At 48.7% G+C, this 20969-nt stretch overlaps 1 protein-coding gene across 3 annotated transcripts; it reads left to right on the top strand.

Moving 5' to 3' along the window:
• The first annotated feature begins 1369 nt into the window (after positions 1-1369).
• ESPL1 (extra spindle pole bodies like 1, separase) lies at positions 1370-20915 on the top strand. Of its 3 annotated transcripts, none has more exons than XM_081128822.1 (30): positions 1370-1414; positions 1838-1930; positions 2056-3114; positions 3389-3493; positions 3654-3765; positions 5555-5691; positions 6913-7106; positions 7409-7648; positions 7833-7977; positions 8080-8218; positions 8422-8561; positions 9751-9885; positions 10980-11099; positions 11587-11758; positions 12146-12274; positions 12404-12560; positions 13262-13371; positions 14507-15492; positions 15940-16270; positions 16455-16845; positions 16946-17133; positions 17912-18039; positions 18175-18297; positions 18778-18933; positions 19044-19214; positions 19340-19444; positions 19579-19694; positions 19861-19944; positions 20109-20273; positions 20546-20915. In XM_081128822.1, exons 2-30 carry the CDS (start codon positions 1850-1852, stop codon positions 20745-20747), a joined length of 6321 nt encoding a protein of 2106 aa, XP_080984948.1. In that variant the 5' UTR covers positions 1370-1414; positions 1838-1849; the 3' UTR covers positions 20748-20915. The 3 variants fall into 3 exon arrangements, with proteins under 3 accessions (XP_080984948.1, XP_080984949.1, XP_080984950.1); XM_081128823.1 differs by lacking the exon at positions 1370-1414 and adding an exon at positions 1427-1575; XM_081128824.1 differs by lacking the exons at positions 1370-1414; positions 1838-1930 and having other exon boundaries at positions 2946-3112.
• The last annotated feature ends 54 nt before the right edge of the window (positions 20916-20969 follow it).

Raw genomic sequence — 20969 nt, 5'->3', positions numbered from 1 at the left:
ATGTGTATAATGTCTATAACACACAGCACCTGCATTAATTTTAGCATTCCAATGCTGAGAATCCTTGGAGAAGTCTTAGTTCTTGTTTGTTTAAATAGTCTTCCCTGCTAAATTTTTTTTTTTTTTAACCCTCACCCAAGGATATTTTTTCCATTGCTTTTCAGAGAGAGTGGAAGGGAGAGAGAGAGAAAGAGAAACATCTGTACCTGACTGGGACAGGGCATTGAGCCTGCAACTGAGGTACCCTTGGTAGGAATCAAACCTGGGATCCTTCCATCCACAGGCCAATGCTCTAACTACTAAGTCAAACTGGCTAGGCTCTACTAGATTCTTAGCTCCTAAAAGAAGTTGATGGTGATGAAGAAAGATGATGACAGAGAAGGATCAGTTATTCAATAGGATTCATCAGGAAAAAACTAACTGCGAAGACTAGAGTTTTGGGGTTTTGTTTGTTTTAATATGTCTATTGATTTCAGAGAGGAAGGGAGAGGGGGAGAGATGGAAACATCAATGATGAGAGTTATTGATTGGCTGCCTCCTGCACGCCCCCTACTGGGGACGGAGCCCACACCCCGGGCATGTGCCCTGACTAGGAATCAAACCGTGATATCCTGGATGCTCAACTGCGGAGCCACTGCCGCGGTGCAAGACTAGAGTTTTGAATTAAATTCTTTGGTGGAGGAAGGAAAGAAAAGCAGAGCCAATTGAATCTGTATGTTTGGAGAAGTAGTTAGTACTTACCAAACATGTCATTAAAAACTATGAAATATCCAGGTGAATGAATTTATGTAGTTCTTGACATTCACAACCCCCATTCCACTCTCCTCCCCTCCATCCCCCATCAAGGAGCGCTAGATCCTATGTCTTCCTCATACAACCCAACTGATGGAAGGAGCAAAGCTGGAAGGCAGAGAGCGAGCTGGAAGCCACCAAGGTACTCATGTCAGTGCCCCCAGAAACTATATTTTTATAGAATTCCATGAAACACTATGCTCTTTTTTCCTAGTAACCCAAAACGCGTGAGTTTCCAATTAAGTTATTTTTGTTGTTTAGCCTATTTCTCTTCTCTTGAAATTTAAACTTCTGGGCTCTGAAGATAACGGTAAGAAAGAGGTAGAGAGCTGGTCTTCCAGATAGCGACTAACCGACCAGTAGCCCAGGAACTCGGCCCCGACTGGAAAATGTGGAGAAACTCGCGCCCCCAAGAGGCCTTAACGCCCACAGCAGCAGGACCTCGGGGGCCGGCGTCACGTGACGATGCGGCGCGGCTTATAAACTACAACTCCCATTGCGCCGCGCGGCCCGCCGGCGTTACGCACTTTTCGTTGATTGGTCGCTGGGGATATTTGAAAGGAGGGGCTGGCGCGGAAACGTAGGTTACATTTGGATACTTGCGGAGAACTCAGCCTGGCGGGTAAGTCTTGGACCTGGCAAGGTGGGCACCTCTGGAGCAGGAAAGCCCGGAGGGACTCGTGAGCGTGTGTACGCACCGAGTGAATGGGGTTCCCAATACTGACTTGAAGTAGAGGCGGTGGCGGCTTTGCCAGGGAGAGTCAGAGGTCTCGGGACGCCCTGGTAGGTGTTGAAGAGCTCTGTGAAGGCCTCGCGTGTGGAGTGTTGGGTTGGTGGGATGGGTAGTGAGTGACGCCGGGTAGAAGGAAAAGCGGAAGTGTCGGTTATAACGGGAGCCCGGCGTCCTGGCATGGGCTTTTTCCCCATTAAGATTTCTGATGAGATTCTTTACCCCCTTCCGCAGCCTTCAAGCCCTTCTCCTGCCCTTCATTTAACTCCATTATGAATCTTCTCCGCCCTCTCTAATCCGTCTCCTTTCCCCTAGCTCTCCGGCGCCATGAGGAGCTTAAAAGGAGTCAACTTCGGGACACTGCTAAGCAGCCGGAAGGAGGCTGAAGAGTTGCTGCCTGACTTGAAGGTTTCCAGGCTGACTTGTTTTGTTTTTTGCCTTGTTCGAAGAGACACATTAGTAGCAACCCCACTTCTAGTTCCTTTTTTTAATCTCTTTCCCTTTGTCCCATTCACATCTTCCTCTTCTCCTAGGAGTTCCTGTCCAAACTTCCATCTGGTTCTCCCAGCTGCAGATTTGATGCGGAGAGGAGACAAACTTGTGATGCCATTCTGAGGGCTTGCAACCAGCAGCTGACTGCCAAGCTGGCTTGCCGTAGGCACCTGGAAAGCCTTCTGGAGCTGGCAGAGCTGGCTTGCAATGGCTACTTGGTGTCCAACCCCCAGTGCCCACCCCTCTACCTGGAACGAATTCTCTTTATCTTTTTGCGGAATGTTGCTGCACAGGGAATCCCAGAGGCCACACTCCGACTTGCTCAGCCCCTCCATGCCTGCTTGGTGCGGTGTTCCCGCCAAGCTGCTCCCCAAGACTATGAGGCTGTGGCTCGGGGCAGTTTTTCTCTGCTCTGGAAAGGGGCAGAAGCCTTGGCGGACCCACGAGCTGCATACTCGGCTCGGCTGAAGGCCTTGAGCTTTCTAGTACTGTTAGAGGATGAAAGTATCCCTTGTGAGTTCCCCCACTTTTCTTCTTCAACAGCCTGTCGAGTGGTAGCTGCCCATCAGCTATTTGATGCCAGTGGGCATGGTTTGAGTGAAGCAGATGCTGATTTCCTAAATGATCTTCTCTCTAAGCATGTGATTAGAGCTTTGGTGGGTGAGGAAGGGGACTCTCCTCGTCCTCTTTCTCCCCAGAGGGCCCTTTGTCTCTTGGAGATCACCCTGGAACACTGCCGTCGCCTCTGCTGGAGCCGCCTCTATGCCATGGCCACTAGGGCCGTGGAGAAGGCCCAAGATTACCTAAGGAACACCAGCCTGGCTCCTAGCCTCCAGATATGCCAGCTGGGGGTAAAACTGCTGCAGATCCAGGAGGTAGGACCCCAGGCAGTCACCAAGCTTCTGACCAAGGCATCAGCTATCCTGAACAGAAGTATGGAGGCACCATCACCCCCACTGCGGGCATTGTATGACAGCTGCCAGTTCTTCCTCTCAGGCCTAGAGCGGGGCACCAAGAGGCGCTATGGACCTGATGCTATTCTGGGCCTCTTTGCTCTTCTTGACGGCTACTGCTCCCTCATTCGGCAGCTGCAGGACGGTGTGAGTTGAAGACCTAGAGGTAGGGTGGGGAAGTGGTTCTGTGGACTATCAGGCTAGGGTCTTTGGTAAGATCTGGAAGCTCTGGCTCCCTCCTTGGTAAGCTGCTCTCTGGACTATTCCGCTTAATCTATCCTGAGAGAGCGGTGGTCCCTCCTGATGTTCTTCTTCCTACTCCGTGGGCTGTGTCAGCTCTCTAGGACTCTGAGCCAGTCTTTACCTTAGAGCTCACGCTTTATCTCTGTCCCTCAAATCAACCTTCGCCTTCCATCCTCAGGTCTGTGTGGACTCCTCCAAGCAGCAGCAATCTTTGGTTCAGATGCAATTTCAGGGAATTCACCTCTATACTGTGGTGGTTTATGACTTTGCCCAAGGCTGTCAGGTACTGTCTGGGAATCGAAAATCTTGGACATGTCCTATGATCTGGGTTGCTCGACTGCCCTTAGTAGAGCTTTGGGGTGGCTGTGGCTTTGAGTATGGGGTGGATGTCACCTTATACCTATTATGTCTCCTCTCACCCTCAGCCTTTCTTGTCCCTTCAGGTAGCTGACCTGGCCCAGCTAGTGGAAAGTTGCAAATCTACTGTTTTCTGGATGCTGGAGGCCTTGCACGGCCTGTCAGGCCAAGAGCTGATTGACTACCTGGGGATGACTGGTTAGTGCCCTGGGGCCCAGAAATGGGGTCCTTGGAGGGCCATCACTCATTAGACAAGCAAATAGCATTTGCTGGATGGTTCTGACCACTGTAGGGGCTCCTTATGGTTTAAGGAGGGAGTGAAAAAGATGGTTTATAAGTATCAGTTACTCTGTATTTAACAGCAGAAGAGAAGTGATGAAACTAACTTATAATAGCAGACACTAATCTTTTCTCATTGACTTTGAAATCTGATTTGTTATTTGTTTCATGAAAACATTTGTATCTGATATGCAACTTTATGACCTTTCTATATGTTTAAGTTTTAAAGAACATTTACAATTTAGTCTTTTTTAAACCAGGTGAAACATTCAGAGTTGAAAATTCAAATTGCACAAAAGGGCATACAGTGAAAAGCTTTCTCCCACTCCCAATTTTAGTTACCCAAGCCCCTCTCTGCAGAGGCAACTATTATGAGCAATTTCTTATATATCCTTCTGGAGATATACTATGTTTTTATTAACTAACATACATATATACTTTACCCTTTTAATTGAAATACACTTACAGAAAAGTACTAAGATCATAAGTCCACAGCTTGATGGATTTTTTTTGCGAGGTGAGCGTATTTTGTAACCAACATCTAGGTCAAGTAACACAGCATGACTCAGACTGCTTGAACCCCCTTCTAGTCACTAACCCCCAACCGCAACCACTGTATAACTAGCGTAGATAAGTTTTGCCTATTTTCGTATTTCATAATAAATTTCCCCCTCATTTTGTAAAAGGCATGGCCCTTTAGTTTAAATCATATACACCTAATGAGTTCAGTCATTGTAAGGTTTTGGAGAACTTCTTATATGTTCAGTAGTTGAACCTTGCCATAGAGATGAAAATATCAGGAGTCATAAAAATTTTTAGTATGAAAATTCTTCCCACAGAGTATTGAAGACTGAGTATTCTTCCCAGCCATCTGTATTGATAGTCAAGAAGCTGCATAAACTAGAATTTAGGAAAATCTTATTCATTCAACAAATATTTGAGTACCTACTATGTGCTAAGTACTGTTTTGAGTACTTGAATATGTCAGTAAACAAAAAAAGATTCCTGCCCTCAAGGAGCCACATCCTGGTTGAGGGAGAAAGATAACAAACAGTAGAATAATTGAATTGTCAACATGTTAGAAAGTGATTAGAATTATGGGGGAAAGGAAAAGTAGAGCAGGATAGGGAGTTAGGAGTTCAAAGTGGGAAAGGGGTTCAAGTTACCATTTAAAACAGGATGGTCAGGGTAAGCCTCACTGAAGATGACATGAGCAAAACTTGGAAGGTGTGAGGGAGTTGGCCATGTAGACACCTGGGAAAGGACATCCCTGTCAGAGGAAATAGCCAGTGCCAAGGCCTTAAGGTAGGAGAGGGTCTGATGTGTTCAAGTAATAGCAAGGAGGCTATGTGACTTCAGTAGAATGAGGTGAGAAGAGGAAGGAAAGGGATAGACCAGAGTATGTCCCTAAAATGCTGGCCTTTGGAGTGAGATGAAGACAGAGATTGGCACTTGAGGGGAGATGAGCCCTCTGAAGACCCTGTGTTTGTAAAACGAGTGCAGAAGGCCTGGCTGGTATGGAGGGCAAGGGCTAACTTGGAGCAGGAAGGGGAATGCTGCCCTTTCTCGTTCTCTAGCATTAGGTGTTCCTGTCTGATCTGGAAGCTACAGAGCTGAGCACAGGTTAAGCTTCTCTCTACTGCCTCTCCAACAGGAGAGGGCAGTGGGAACCGTTCCTGTGATCAGCTGTCCTTTCTCTCTCCTGCAGCCTCTTATACCAGTAACTTGGCCTACAGTTTCTATAGTCACAAGCTCTATGCAGAGGCCTGTACTATCTCGGAGCCCTTCTGTCAGCACCTGGGCTTGGCAAAGCCGGGCACCTATCCTGAAGTGCCTCCTGAGAAGGTAAGACAACATGGAGGAATGTTATGTTGGGGGTAACAAGGGGCTTTAGTAGCATGAAAGGGCCTGGCCAAGACCCTGCCTTGGAGTAGGGCGTTAGGAGCTACATGTTGGCACCAGTACCTGGGGTAGTATTTTCCAGACCTCACCTGTACTGTCATTTACTTAATTTTGTTTGTTTGTTTTAGAGAGAGGGAGAGAGAGAGAGACATCAAATGTGAGAGAGATACATTGATTGGTTGCCTCTTGTAACCAGGGTTTGAACCCGCAACCTAGGTATGTGCCATGAGCAGAACTGAACCACGGCCTTCTGGTGCACAGGATGATGGTCCAACCAACTGAGCCACACTGGCCAGGGCTATTTTTTTTTTTTTTACTCACTTTTTATACTTAGCTTTGTCCTAAGCCAGTGGTTCTCAACCTTGCTGCACATTAAAATCACCTGAGTGAACTTAAAAAAATTTCTTATGCCTGCCCTAAGCTAATTACATCCAATTGCATCAGAACCTCTGGCGCCGGAGCCCAGGCATCTGGATATTTAAAGTTTTCCTAAGTGGTCCTTTGGACAACCAGAGTGACAACCACTATCTTAAAGCAAGAATACCCATGAAACGGGTTGGTTGGGTCTGCAGGCAAGGTGGGTCTTGGGTTTCATTGTGAGGGAGGTTGATGAGCCTCTAATGGATTTAAGTGGAGGCATAATAGCAGATTGGCATCTTGGATTTCTGTGGCATCACTGTGATGAATGAACAGAGTGCAAGGACAACACCCAGCACCCAGGCTGCCCTAGTAGCCTAGTCAGAAAAGGGTGGGTGTCTGAACTGGAGTAGCTTCCCAAGGGATAGAAAGAACTGGTGGGTACAAGGAGTCAAGGATTAACCTGGTAAATGATTGGCTGTGGGGGAGGGAGAAGGAAGAGTCAAGGATGGTCTTGCATTTCTGACTCAGGGGATTTATTGAGAGGATTACAGGAGGAGGAAGAGGTTTTCAGGGTGTAGATGATGAATATGTGGGTGGGATGGATTGAAGTCTCAAGTTGAGAGCACCAAGGGTAGTTAGTTTTTAGGTGTCTCCTGCCTTGGGGCAGGGGTGTTGGTTGGAGGACCCCCTCCACTCACTGACCCCCACCGGGTAGCATATGTACCTGTGGCTGCATGTCCTCTCCCACTGTACAGACCCATTGGATCCCCTCTCCAGTTTGGTCTCTTCCCTTTCTCTGGTCAGTTGCACAGGTGCTTCCGACTACATGTAGAGAGTTTGAAGAAACTGGGTAAACAGGCCCACGGATGCAAGATAGTGACTTTGTGGCTGGCAGCCCTGCGGCCCTGTGGCCCCAAACATATGGCTGAGCCAGTCACCTTCTGGGTCCGGGTTAAGATGGATGCAGCCAGAGCTGGAGACAAGGAGCTACAGCTGAGGTGAGTTGGCAGGAGGTGGGACAAGCACATTTGCCCCATGGCTAGGGCTGGCCTTTTGTACTCGTCGTCATGTTCATCCTTATGTCTGAAAAAGGCACTGATTCCTCCATTGTTGTACACTGAGTGCCTACTGTGTGTCACCACTGTGCTCGGTATTGGGGGAACAGTGATGACAAGCAGCGTTCTTGCTTTCACGACTGGAAACTTACTGAGCTCTCAGCAAGCCAAAGCTGGGACTCTGGCATGGGGCAGAGGCTTCATGCTTCATGGGTTCCCCAGTTGCTGAGCCTATCCTCTTTCAGGACTCTGCGAGATAGCCTGAGCAGCTGGGACCAGGAGACTCTGTCCCTCCTGCTTAGGGAGGAGCTGCAGGCCTACAAGGTGGTGCGGGCTGACACAGGGCAGGAACGGTTCAACGTCATCTGTGACCTGCTGGAGCTGAGCCCGGAGGAAACACCAGCTGGGGTCTGGGCTCGAGCCACCTACCTGGTGGAATTAGCTCAGGTGCTCTGCTACCACAACTTTGCCCAACAGACCGACTGGTAAGGAGGAAAGACAGGGACCCCACTCTTGCTTCTTGCCCTAGATCCTCTCAGTCTTGTGGAGCCTGTTTCCCTCTCCACATCCCTGAGCGCCCCCTTCTGTTTGTGGCCACGGAAGTGCATTCAAAGGGTGAGGTCAGCTGTCCTGCAGAAGTCTCTGATTAAGTGCATGCTCTCCCTACAGCTCTGCCCTGGATGCTATCCGGGAAGCCCTGCAGCTTCTGGAGTCTGTGAAGCCTGAGGCTCAGGCCAAAGATCAGCTTCTGGATGATAAAGCACAGGCCTTGCTGTGGCTCTACATCTGTACCCTGGAGGCCAAAATGCAGGAAGTGCGTGTGGCTGCTATGGGGCTGAGAAGCACTGGGTACAGGAATTGTTCTCCCTGGGCCCCAAGCTAACACTAGCCCTGTTTTTTACCCTGATCCCTCCAGGGTATCCAGCGAGACCAGAGAGCCCAAGCCCCTAGTAACCTGGAGGAATTTGAAGTTAATGACCTAAACTATGAAGATAAACTCCAGGAAGATCGTTTTCTATACAGTAACATTGCCTTCAACCTGGCTGCAGATGCTGGTAAGGGCTGTGGACATAGTGTGCTGGGATAGTCTCCTCTATGGCCTCCTAAGAGCCAAACAGGGACCCCAGGTATGGGAGAGGCTGGTCCTGTAGGCTGGGAGATGGGTGGGCACAAAGGGCAGAGTGTTATGGAGAAGGTGGCATTCTCCTCAGATGGCCCATGCTGAGAGAATGGATGGTCCCTTTCTTTTGACTTATAGCTCAGTCCAAATGCCTGGACCAAGCCCTGGCCCTGTGGAAGGAGGTGCTTACAAAGGAGCAGGCCCCCACTGTGCGGTGTCTCCAGCAGACAGCAGCCTCGCTGCAGATCCTAGCGGCCCTTTATCAGCTGGTGGCAAAGGTAATGGGACAGGGCATTGACCCAGACCAGAAACCCAGTGCCTTCACTTTCTTTGGCCTTTGTACCTGCTGAGAAGCCAAGGAACCCAGTGTGGGCTCTATCACCAGCCTCTCTGAGTTTAAATCCAAGCTGCATCATTTATTAGTACATGGTCTTAGGCAAATTCCTTAACCTAAGACCAAGTTTCCTTATTTCTAAAGTGAAGGTAGTAATAACTACCTCATAGCATTGTTAGCATTTGATGAGATAATGCATGGGAGATGTTGCACATAAACAGAATACTCAAGTTTAAGCCATAATTATTATATTATTAGATAATTTGAGACCTATGTACTCAAAAAGATACATAAATGCCTGTACACACAATTTTACATTTTACATGCAATGTCAGAAGGTTTCACAGACTCCCTGAAGCTCTTCCTTGGACCCCACAGTAGCAAACTCTGAAAAAGAACATTTCACTTAAAGGTCTTTGTTACTGTGGGTCATTAGGCTGTATTTCTTTCTTTTTTTTAATATGTTTTTATTGATTTCAGAAAGAGGAAGGGAGAGAGAGATAAAAACATCAATGATGAGAGAGTTTCATTGATGGGCTGCCTCCTGCATGCCCCCTACTGGGGATGGAGCCCGCAACCAGGGCATGTGCCCTGACTGGGAATTGAATCATGACTTCCTGGTTCGTGAGTGGGCTCAACCACTGAGCCATGCCAGCTGAGCTAGGCTGTATTTCTAGCACAGGGAACCTGGGAAGCTACCTCAGCCCTAGATTTGAGTCTTGGCTCTAATCATACCTATTATGTGAACTTAAACAAACAACTTAACCTATGTGATTCTTAGTTTCCTTGTCTGTTAACTTGGGATTAGAATTGCTATGAAGATAAAATGAGTTGATGCATGTAAACCTCTTGGCACTGTGCCTGGCACATAGTAAGCACTCAGTTAATCCTGGCTGTTGATAATGACTGACATCTGGGCTTTCCAGCAGAAGGGGGTAGTATGGTTTGCAGGCTCCCTCATCTCAGGCTCTCATCTCAGGCTCCCTGAGAATGGCTGATGGTTGCTCTGTCTGGGTAGCCACATTCCAGCCAGGCCCTGAGGTCAGACCAAGGTCCCAAAGGGCTGGGGAGCAGAGGATAGAAATGGAGGCTTGAGCAGGAGCTGGGTAAAGTTGCTACTCCTGGCCAACCAGCCCCTGCAGGCTCTGGAGGTCCTCCTGCTTGTACGGATCGTGTCCCAGAGACTGGAGGACCACGCCAAGGCAGCTGGCTCCTCCTGCCATGTCACCCAGCTCCTGCTGACACTCGGTTGTCCCAGCTATGCCCAGGTAAGTGCCCAGCCTGCCTAGCCTGGGGGGCTGCAGGGGAGACATGACTGTAGTAACCCATCTTTTCTTTTGAGAATATAGAATACTGAAAGGGCAGCTTCTCTGCCTCTACATTCAGCTGGAGGCTCATAAAGTGTGGAGTGGTTGGGAGACAGGCATCTTTCTCCTCACTGCAAAACCACTCGATCATTGAGTCTTATAGATTCTGCATCAGAAATATGATGCCGGTGCAGTATTTCCCATTCATTTCTGTTGCCCTGGTTGATCCTTCTTCGCTTACTTAGGACTATTATGATGTCTCCTAGCTGGTCCCCTTGCCTCCAGTTTGTCCCTTTTCCACTTTTGACTGCTACTCTCATGGTCTTTTTAGGCACATAAGATTAAGATCTGACCTTAATCTCTTTCCTGCTTAAAAGCTTTCATTGACTTCTCCATTACCTAAAGGATACTGTCCAGACCTTTCACTTTGTATTGACACCTTCTGTATTCTGGTTCACACTTTTTCTTGCCACTCCCTACCATGAACCTTGTGCCAGTCCGTCCCAGTTACTTTATATTCCTTGTACATGCCTCTCAGTCTTTGGTTGTGTTAGTTTATCCACCCTAAATACACCCTCTTTTTCCCCCTAATTTTCATTCAGTAAACCTGTACTTTCTTTTCAAGGCCTAGCTCAATTCTTCCCTCCTTCGTAAAGCATTTTAATGTCCTCTTCAAGGGCAGAATCAACCACTTTTCCCGAGGCCCCATAGCACTAATGACATTGTGTCCCGAGTACATCGGATTGCTATGCACCCGCTGCATTCCAAGCTGTTGGTTGGAAGGCCCTGCTCAGTCCTTATTCACTGTGTCTTTCTAGCAGAGTGGTTAACCGAAATACTCAGTGAACGTCTGAGTGAGTGAGTGAGTGAGTGAGTGAGTGAGTGAGTGAGTGAATAACTCCTATGTAGATTACAATATTTGAAATAATATTTAATTGGCCGTGTTTGGCATATGCTTGTGAATGCTTTAATCCACTTTAATTTGAAGGCTCTGGCTGCCTCTCCTCACCAGTATGCTCGCACCCCCTCCACCTCCACCCTGATTGCTCCCTTAGTTACACTTGGAAGAGGCGGAATCAAGTCTGAAACTTCTGGATCATACCACTGACACGTACCTGCTCCTTTCCTTGACCTGTGACCTACTGAGAAGTCAGATTTACTATGCTTACCACAAGGTATTCCTCACTTTCTTATAATTAAAGGTCCTGGGTGTTAGGATTTTAGGATTTTCTAGATGTTTGTCTGGCTTCCGAGAATTCCCTGGAGCTAAGAAGAATATTCCTGATCCTGAGAAGCAATGCTGTTTCCTAGCTTTGCCTTCCAAAGAATTGTTCATCAGTGTTCCTCTAATAGAGATACTTTCCTTTTCATTTTTTTCCAGTTTCCTCAGGGGCAAGGGGGAAAGTCTCCCTGAATAGAAACTGGGATGACACTGGATCCCTAGACTGAAATCCAGTGGAATCCCCCCAAAAACCTGAGTTTTCTTATAAACTAGCTGTGTGACTTTTCCAAGTCTTACACCCACTTATGTTCTAGTTTTCTTTATAGCTTTTATCATTCCTAAAAGCATGGGATTGGGCTAGATGATCTCCAGGGGCATCTCAAGCTCTGAATTGCCAATCTGACTTCACTGCTCTCCTCTGGCCCCGCTCCCTCTTCCAGGTGACAGAGGGTGCCTCTTTGTTGCTGTCTGTGCTTCAGGATCCTGCCCTCCAGAGGTCATCCAAGGCCTGGTACTTGCTGCGTGTCCAGGCCCTGCAGCTGGTGGCAGTCTACCTTAGCCTCTCATCAGACAGCCTTTCAGCCTCCTTGTGGGAGCAGCTCTGTGCCCAAGGTGAAAGAGTAGAGTGAATGGCCCTCCTTGGTTGATGTGTGTGGTTTCTACACTGTCATCTCTCCTCAGCTTTTGTCCCCTCTGCTGTCCAGCTGTGTGGATGAGCCTACCTATAAGCTGCACAGAGTAGGCCTGGAGTAGCAAATGAGTCTCAGTTCTACTGATTCTAATTGATTGCCTAGTGACTGCCTGGAATACTATACTGACAAGGTTTCTGGGACCCCATGTGGTCTTAGGGAGTTCTGTGATTGATTAGTTCTGTCTGCTTTAGGTGCATCAGGAGAAGAGTAGCAGCATGCTTTGCATTTTCTTTCTTAGTAGCTGAAGGTGGTGGAAGTTCAGGCCACATCATCTCCCTTCTTGTTCCCTCCTTCCTCACCTGCACAGGCTGGCAGACACCTGAGATAGCACTCATTGACTCCCACAAGCTTCTCCGAAGCATCGTCCTCCTGCTCATGGGCAGTGATGTGCTCTCAATTAAAAAAGCGGCCGTGGAGACACCATTTCTGGACTATGGTGAGTCTGAGAAGGAGAGCAAGGCCCTGTGGAAATGAATAGGCTATATGGTGGGACTGGCAGTTTTGTCTCCAGAGGATCCAGGCTGTGACTGAGTGATCATGGTCTTACCTCTCTCCTTTGCTACAGGTGAAAATTTGGTACAAAAATGGCAGGTGCTTACAGAGGTGCTGAGCTGCTCTGAGAAGCTGGTCTCCCACCTGGGCCACCTGGGTAGTGTGAGCGAAGCCAAGGCCTTTTGCTTGGAGGCCCTGAAACTTACAACAAAGTTACAGATACCACACCAGTGAGTACAGGACCAAGAGGATGCCAATTCTGGAACCTGAGTGTCTATGCCCTTGGCTATGGGTTCCCAAACTATCCCACAAATTAATAACATGTTATGTTTGGGGGGGGCTGGTGGAAGAATTCATTCCATAGCTAAATAAGTGGAAAATGCTGAGTTAATCAAGGTTTGACTTTTTTATTTCCTATAGGACTTTTCATGTCCTCCAATATGCTAATACACATTGAGAGATCTAGTGTACAGTCTTTGCCCATAGGACCCTTTTTGTTGTTGTTAATCCTTACCGGAGGATATTTTTTCCATTGATTTTTAGAGAGAGTGGAAGGGAAGGAGGGAGAGAGAGACCCATTGATTGGTTGCCTCCCGCACGTGCCTGGACCAGTGCTAGGGATCAGACCTACAATTCAAGTACATGCATCCTTGACTGGGAATTGAACCTGTGACCCTTTGGTGCGTGGGCCAATGCTCTAACCACTGAGAAACACCTGCCAGAGTCACAGGATCCATTTTTTGAGGAATGCAGTTTGGGAAATCTTGTCCTCATGCACAAGGATGAGTTGATTTGAGAGCAGTATAGAGGGCTTTCCCCCGGGAGCTGGAGGCTGGAAAAGACTGATTGCTCTGCCTGGGAAAGGAGCAAATAGACTCTCCAAGAAAACAAAGGATTCCACTAATTGGTTGTTATCTCCTTTTCCAACAAGGTGTGCCCTATTCCTGGTGCTGAAAGGAGAGCTGGAGCTCGCTCGCAATGACATTGACCTGTGTCAGTCGGACCTGCGGCAGGTTCTGTTTTTGCTCGAATCTTGCACAGGTGAGCAGCCATGCCCCCATGCCCATGGGATATGGTAAGAGCATACACTATATAACAAATACACTATACACTATATAACAAATCTTTATATGTCAGGGTTTGGTTTCTTTCTAAATTAGAGACTTCTGGGTGTTGGTCACAGCCACGGTGAGACTGGCCACGGGGCCATCAGGCCCAGGGTCTGAATCTCCTGCAGGTTGTGCCGAAGGGTTGCCCTATAGCCACTGAGCACCTCACCCAAGCTCTACAAGCTTCCCTGAATCACAAAGTACCCCCCTACCCCATCTTCGGTGAGATCTTGGCTCAGGCATACACACAACTGGCACAGGAGGGGCTGAACCGACCATCAAACAGTCTGGGGACAGTCCTGGAGTCAGGACTAAAGTATGTGGTAGTGCGGATACCAAGGCAAAACCCCCTTTACTTTAATCAGACCATTGGTGTCCTTCCTTTAGATAACCTGTCCAGGACTAACCCTACCTGGTTCTAGTTTTCAGTGCTGTCTAATACATTTTGGCTATTTGAATTTAAGTATAATTAAAACAAAATTTAAAATTCAGTTCCTCGGTTACTTACCACATTTCACATATTCAGTAGCTACATGTGGCTAGTGGCTATTGGACAGCACAAATGTAGTGTCCTCAGGAAGCTTAAGCTAATAATAAAATATTGTATTTATGATGCTTTTTTTCTTATCAACCACTTTTACCTCTAGTGATTCATTTGACCCACACAATACCCTGGAAAGTCTTTTTTTATTTTTTTATTTGTAAAATGAGAAAATTGAGAAATTCAGTGCTTTGGGCCAGAATCACGGGGCTAGCCAGGGGCAAAAGCCAGGATTAAGAGTGGGCCTCCTTGTGTTGGCCTGCTTTCCTGATCCACACAGTCTTCTGAGCTGCAAATAATGGGGGCTTTGTGGGCTGTGTTGGTCCATTGTTAGAAGGAAAGAAAGCATTAGGGATTTTATAAAAAAATAAAATAAACCATATTAATATTTAAGATGTTAGTACAGTAAAATATGAATAAGAAGTAAATAATTAACACATATATTAGGGAGTTGGGCCTTGGAGTAGCTCAAGAAACACTTGGCATCATTTCTCCTAGTTTTATAATTCTTGTTCTGCTCTCTCAGAGTTTTGTGGACCGGCCCAGCACCCAGATTCTGTGAAGAAAGTCCGCTTGCAGAAGGGGAAGCAGCAGGCCCGGGTCCCTTGTCCTCTAGAGCTCCCAGAAGAGGAGCTCTTCCTAAGAGGCCCTGTTCTGGAGCTGGTGGCCACTGTGGCCAAGGAGCCTGGCCCCATAGCACCTTCTACTAACTCCTCCCCAATTCTGAAAACAAAGCCCCAACCCAGCCCTGGCTTCCTGACCCATTTGCCCACCTGTGACTGCTCACTCTGTGCCAGCCCTATCCTCTCAGCAGTCTGTCTACGCTGGGTGTTGGTCACAGCCAGGGTGAGACTGGCCATGGGCCATCAGGCCCAGGGTCTGAATCTCCTGCAGGTTGTGCTGAAGGGTTGCCCTGCAGCCACTGAGCGCCTCGCCCAAGCTCTACAAGCTTCCCTGAATCACAAAGAACCCCCCTACCCCATCTTGAGCCTCTTCGATGAGATCTTAGCTCAGGCATACACACAACTGGCACAGGAGGGGCTGAGCCGACCATCAAACAGCCTGGGAAAGGTCCTGGAGTCAGGACTGAAGTTTGTGGCAGCACGGATACCCCACCTGGAACCCTGGCGTGCCAGCCTGCTCTTGATTCAGGCCCTTGCAAAGCTGACTGACTTCAGCTGCTGCACTACCCAACTTTTTGCAAGCTCCTGGGGCTGGCAGCCACCGTCAATAAAGACCCTTCCAGGCTCAGAACCCTCTAAGCTTCGGAGCCAAAAACATTCTAGACGAGGGCGCCAGCAGGCGGTCTTTGCTACCCAGCCTCTCCATAATACCTCTCGGAAAGGTCCGGAAGGTGGAGGACCACCATGTACACCTAAGCCCCCTGGCCGGCTTAGGCAGGCTGGCCCTCGTGTTCCTTTCACTGTGTTTGAGGAAGTATCTCCTACAAAGAGCAAATCTGAGGTTCCCAAGGCCCCCAAGGTACAACAGAGGGTCCAGACACGCCTGAAGGTGAGGTGAGACTGTGGCCAGCTGTTGTTGGTATTGGGTGGGGATGGTCCTGGAGAAGAGTTCTGCAGAGCAGGTGTCTTTATGGACTAGCTTCCCAGGGCCTGGTGGTTCCTTTAGCTCTCCTATTACCTGCAGGATCCCTTTATCTTCCATAGGAAAACGTAGTTCCAAGTCTACCTTTGTTTTGGACAGAAGACACTTTCCATAACTTGAGGATTCCTTTACCCTTTCATCCTTCCTCCTTATCTTCTAGTCCATCCCCTCTCCCTCCTTTCACACCCAGGAGTTATTGTCCCTTATTGAGTGTGGCAGTATATGGGGGAGGGTAATTCTTAAATCTTCCCCAATGGCCTCTGTGTTGTGGTGCCTCCACAGCGCCACCTTCTGTCAGATGATGTCTTGTCACTAAAGGCCCTTTGGCCCTTCTCCCTTTCCCACCCATCCCAGGTGAACTTCAGTGATGACAGTGACTTAGAAGACCCAGCTGAGGCACGGCTTGCAGAGGAGCCCAAGAGGCGGGGAGCTGCTTCTCGGGGGCGAGGCTGGGGCCAGGCTAGGAAGGGCCCAAGTATGAAGACTAATGTGGCTGCCCCAGGTAGTGCCCCTGGGCACTCTGGCTGCAGTGGCAGGACCCGGAGGGCCAAGAAGGTGACATCAGGGTATTGTGAGGAGCTGGGCCCTGAGATTATGAGGACCATCCCTGAGGAGGAACTGACTGACCAGATGGAAATGAGCTTTGAGATCCTCAGGGGCTCTGATGGGGAAGACTCAGCCTCAGGTATGATAGCAAAGGTGGGAGGTAGAGATGCATATGTTTTGGGGAGGCTGCCCTGGGACCAAAGCACAAGAGGTAACTGGTGCCAAAAGACAGTCTTTTGTTGGCTCTGAACTGGATCCTAGAAGGGAAAACAAGGGATGGCAGGAGCAGGGAGCTCCATAGAAAAGTCCTGTTCTCTCTCCAGGTGGGAAGACACCAGCTCCAGGGCCTGACACAGCCATAGGAGAATGTGAGGTGTTGAGACGGGATTCTAGCAAAGAGGAGCCGCCTATCCTATGCCCAAGCAAGAAGACAGACAAAGATCTCGGTTCTCAGCGCCAACAACCCTCGGTCCCTGTAGCCATTGGTGACCTTCCTCTAGGTGTTTCTATCCTGGATTCCATCTTTGACTCACTGAGTGTTGCTTTCCGTGGGGTTAGTCACTGCCCTCCTAGTGGGCTCTACGCTCACCTCTGCCGCTTCCTGGCCTTGTGTCTGGGTCACCAGGATCCCTATGCCACTGCCTACCTTGTCACCGAGTCTGTCTCTATCACCTGTCGCCACCAGCTGCTTACCCATCTTCATAGGCAACTCAGGTGAGTGTCCACCATCTCTAAGACTTGTGCTGGGTCAGATTGGAGGGAGGGTCCAGACTTTGGAGGAGGAAGAACTCACCCCTACTTGTGTTGCTTGCAGCAAGGCCCAGAAGCATCGATCACTTGAAATAGCAGACCAGCTTCAGGGGCTGAGCCTACAGGAGAAGCCTGGAAATGTCCCTCTGGCCCGCATCCAGCACCTCTTTTCCTTCAGGATGTCAGGATCCGGCCATTTCCCCCAGCCTGAGAAGGAGAGTTTCCAGGAGTGCCTGGCTCTGATCCCCAGTGGTATGGTGGCAGGCTTCGGCTGGCTCTCCTGTCCTTTTATTCATCTTACTGAAGTGTTGGGTGAAGATGTTTAAAGCATTAGTTAGCTCACATAGATTTATGATCCCTATAGAAGGACATGTCATACCTTTTCATTGATTAGTCATTTTGTTATTATCACCAAACAGATACCCTAAATCTGGAAGTCTTTTTTTTTTTTTTTTTAATCTCAATTTTGACTTACCAACAAATTCAGTGTCTTTTTTTTTTAATCCTCACTGGAGGATATTTTTTTCCATTGCTTTTTAGAGAGCATGGAAGGGAGACAGAGAGAGAGACACATCTATTGGTTGCCTCCTGCATGAACCCCGACCTGGGCCGGGGATCAAGCCTGCAACTATGGTACCTGCCCTTGGCTGGAATCAAACCTGGAACTCTTCAGTGCACAGGCCAACGCTCTAACCACTGAGTCAAACTGGCTAGGGCTCAATGCCTTTATTCAGGGGTAAGTTTAGATGTCCATGGGCTCCGTACACTAACATGAAACACATTAACAGATTATTTGAGTGCTTCCTGCTATGCAGGGCCCTTTTTTCATTTCTGTAAGGGACATGAGTACAAGACATGGTCTCTGTTCCCAAGAGTTCTTAGGGCAAGTGAGAGTACCTTGAACTCTAGAGACCAGGGGAGACTTCTTAGAGTTGTCTTGAGTGCTAGATAGGGATTGAGTGCCGAATACATTGAAGGGAATTCGTTGTAACAGCCGAAATGATTCTGGGTATGTTCTGTATATGTTCAGGGGTGACTGTGTGTGTGTTGGCCCTGGCCACCCTCCAGCCTGGAACGGTGGGTGACACCCTCCTGCTGACCCGGTTGGAAAAAGACAATCCCCCAGTCACTGTGCAGATCCCCACTGCTCAGAACAAGGTATGTTTCCTGGACCAGGGAGCAAAGTTGGGCTGGGGCAGGCTTCTGATCAAACTGCTCACATTCTGTGGCGGAGGGATAAAGAGATGATGATCGTGTGGACAAGCAGAAATCTCACCACCCCATCTCCCAAAGCTTCCTCTGAGCTCGGCCCTGAAAGAGTTTGATGCCATCCAGAAGGAACAGAAAGAGAACAGCAGCTGTACTGACAAGCGAGAGTGGTGGACAGGGCGGCTAGAGCTGGACCATAGGATGGAGGTGTGTGCCCCCAAAGTGGGGTGGAGTTAGGGCTATCCTAAAAATGACCTGGGGGAACCAATGTCTTCTCAGGGGTGCCCTGTCAGTGCTAAGCCACCTCAAATCCTTTCTGGAATTGTAGGCCTAAATAAAAAGTTATGTTGCTTGGGAAGGATTTTAAACAAGAGTCCAAAACTTGAAGGGGTTATGGCAGTGGAATACAAGAAAAAGGACTTAGGCCCACATATCAGCTTCCCAGCTTTAGCTTTCATTGCCCACCTATTTATCGTGGTATGTAACAGATTATCTTACCTATATTCCCCCAGAGTCTCAGCAAATGGAAAATATTTCTAGTTTCTTGCCTTTTGTGACAGGCAGAAACATATGTAAGACAAATACACACATTGGGGAACCCATTTCCTCATCTCCAAAATGTCAGTGCCTGTGGGGAAAGAAACTTAGCTTCATCTGTGACTGAAGGTTCTACTCTTCCACATTCAGGTTCTCATCACTTCCCTAGAGAAGTATGTGTTGGGCTGCTGGAGGGCCCTGTTACTGCCATTCAGTGAGGACCCAGGCCCTGCCCAGGAGGCCTCCCGCCTACAAGAGTTGCTGCAGGAATGTGGCTGGAAATATCCTGATCCCACTCTGCTGAAAGTGAGTTAAGAAATCAGAGAAGGGGAAGAAGCTAGATCTAATTCCTTCCCACCTGCCACTGTGAATGGAAATGGAAGCTGTGGCACTCACTGACCACTGTTCCCCTACAGATCATGCTCAGTGGTTCCAGTACCCTCACCCCTCAAGAAATTCAGGCCCTGGCCTATGGGCTGTGCCCCACCCAGCCAGAGCGAGCCCAAGAACTCCTGAGTGAGGCAATAGGACGTCTACAGGAGCAGACAGTACCAAACAGTAGGCACCTTGTCTTAGTGCTGGACAAGGTAAGGAGCTAAGGGCCAAAAAGGCAGTGTCCGGTGGGCAGTGGGCACCAACACAACCCCACACCCCTTCTGACTCCTGTATATACCTGGCGAGGGACTGTAACCTTTGAGTACTTTTTGCTCAGGACCTGCAGAAGCTGCCGTGGGAGAGCATGCCCAGCCTCCGGGTACTGCCTGTCACTCGTCTGCCCTCCTTCCGTTTCCTACTCAGCTATGCCATCATCAAAGAGGTAGGATTCAGGGAGTGCAGACTGAGGATGATGGGTGGCAATTGGAAAGATAGGAGAGGGTCTTAGGAATGGAATGTGGCTTGGAGTTTGTTGGAGCCAGACCAGGATCCTAATCACCAGTGTTTCCTCCTCAGTCTGGGGCCTCACCAGTGCTGAGCCAAGGGGTGGATCCACACAGTACCTTCTACGTTCTGAACCCTCACAACAACCTGTCAAGCACAGAGGAGCAATTTCGAGCTAATTTTAGCAGGTCAGGAGGATAAGAGTAAGAAACGGAGTGTGGAAGGGTAGCAAGAACATATAGGGGCAACATGTCCTTTTCTCCAGAATCAGATGTTGCAGCCCACCTTCTCCCTAGTATTCCCTCTGTCAATTTTCACATCACCCCTGTTCTAACTCCTACCTTTTCCCTGCAGTGAATCTGGCTGGAAAGGAGTGGTTGGGGAGGTGCCGAGCCCAGAACAGGTGCAGGAGGCCCTGACGGAGCATGATTTATATATGTGAGTGCTAAGGGCAGGGAGGTGAGGAGAGGAGCAGTCCCAGAGAAGGGTATCGCTTTGGTTTGCTTTGGGGTTTTAAAGCCCCTGGCCAACTTAGGACACCTCTGGAAATGTAGCAGAGGCCTAGTACAGCTAGGTCAAACCCATCTCACTTTCTGTTTTAGCTATGCAGGGCATGGAGCTGGTGCCCGCTTCCTGGATGGGCAGGCAGTCCTGAGGCTGAACTGCCGGGCAGTGGCACTGCTGTTTGGCTGCAGCAGTGCAGCCCTGGCTGTGCATGGAAACCTCGAGGGGGCTGGCATCGTGCTCAAGTATATCATGGCTGGCTGGTGAGTCTTGAGGGGCAAGGCCCATCCTGGGTCTCAACCCCAGGTTCTTTTCTAGGTCTGAAGTTTAAATCCTTCCTCCTTTGTGCCCCACCTTCCTCCCATCCTAGTTTCCTGGGACCATTAACCCTTTGCCCTCTTTTTTTCTCCTAGAACTATGGGTCAAGGGACTCGCTCATTAGCTCAGTCCTCTCTACTCACTCAACACCACTATCAATTGTGTTTTCCTATGTATTGTTTTATTGTGTTTTGTATTTCTTCCCTTTTTTCCTCAGTCCCCTGTTTCTGGGTAACCTCTGGGATGTGACTGACCGTGACATTGACCGCTACACTGAGGCACTGCTGCAGGGCTGGCTTGGAGCAGGCCCAGGAGCCCCTCTTCTCTACTATGTCAACCAGGCCCGCCAGGCTCCCCGACTCAAGTATCTTATTGGAGCTGCACCTGTAGCCTATGGTTTGCCTGTCTCCCTGCGGTGACCCCTTGGAGCTGTCCTATCACTGATAGAAGCCATGTGACTGTTCTACCTCCCATATTTAGATTTAACCCTCAGAATAGATATTTTTAAGTGATTTTCCCCAATGTTTTATATGAAACATTTCCTTTTAACTTAACCTTAATATAATAAAGATTTATGACTTAAACCCAGTTTTGTGTAGTTCATCTGAAACCTTTGAAACAAGGCTATTGCCCCCACACCA

This window comes from Miniopterus schreibersii, assembly GCF_964146895.1.
Source record: "Miniopterus schreibersii genome assembly, chromosome: 2".
Lineage (NCBI taxonomy): Eukaryota > Metazoa > Chordata > Mammalia > Chiroptera > Miniopteridae > Miniopterus > Miniopterus schreibersii.
The sequence above is the reverse complement of the archived record's forward strand: the minus strand, read 5'-3'. Positions and strand labels throughout refer to the sequence as shown.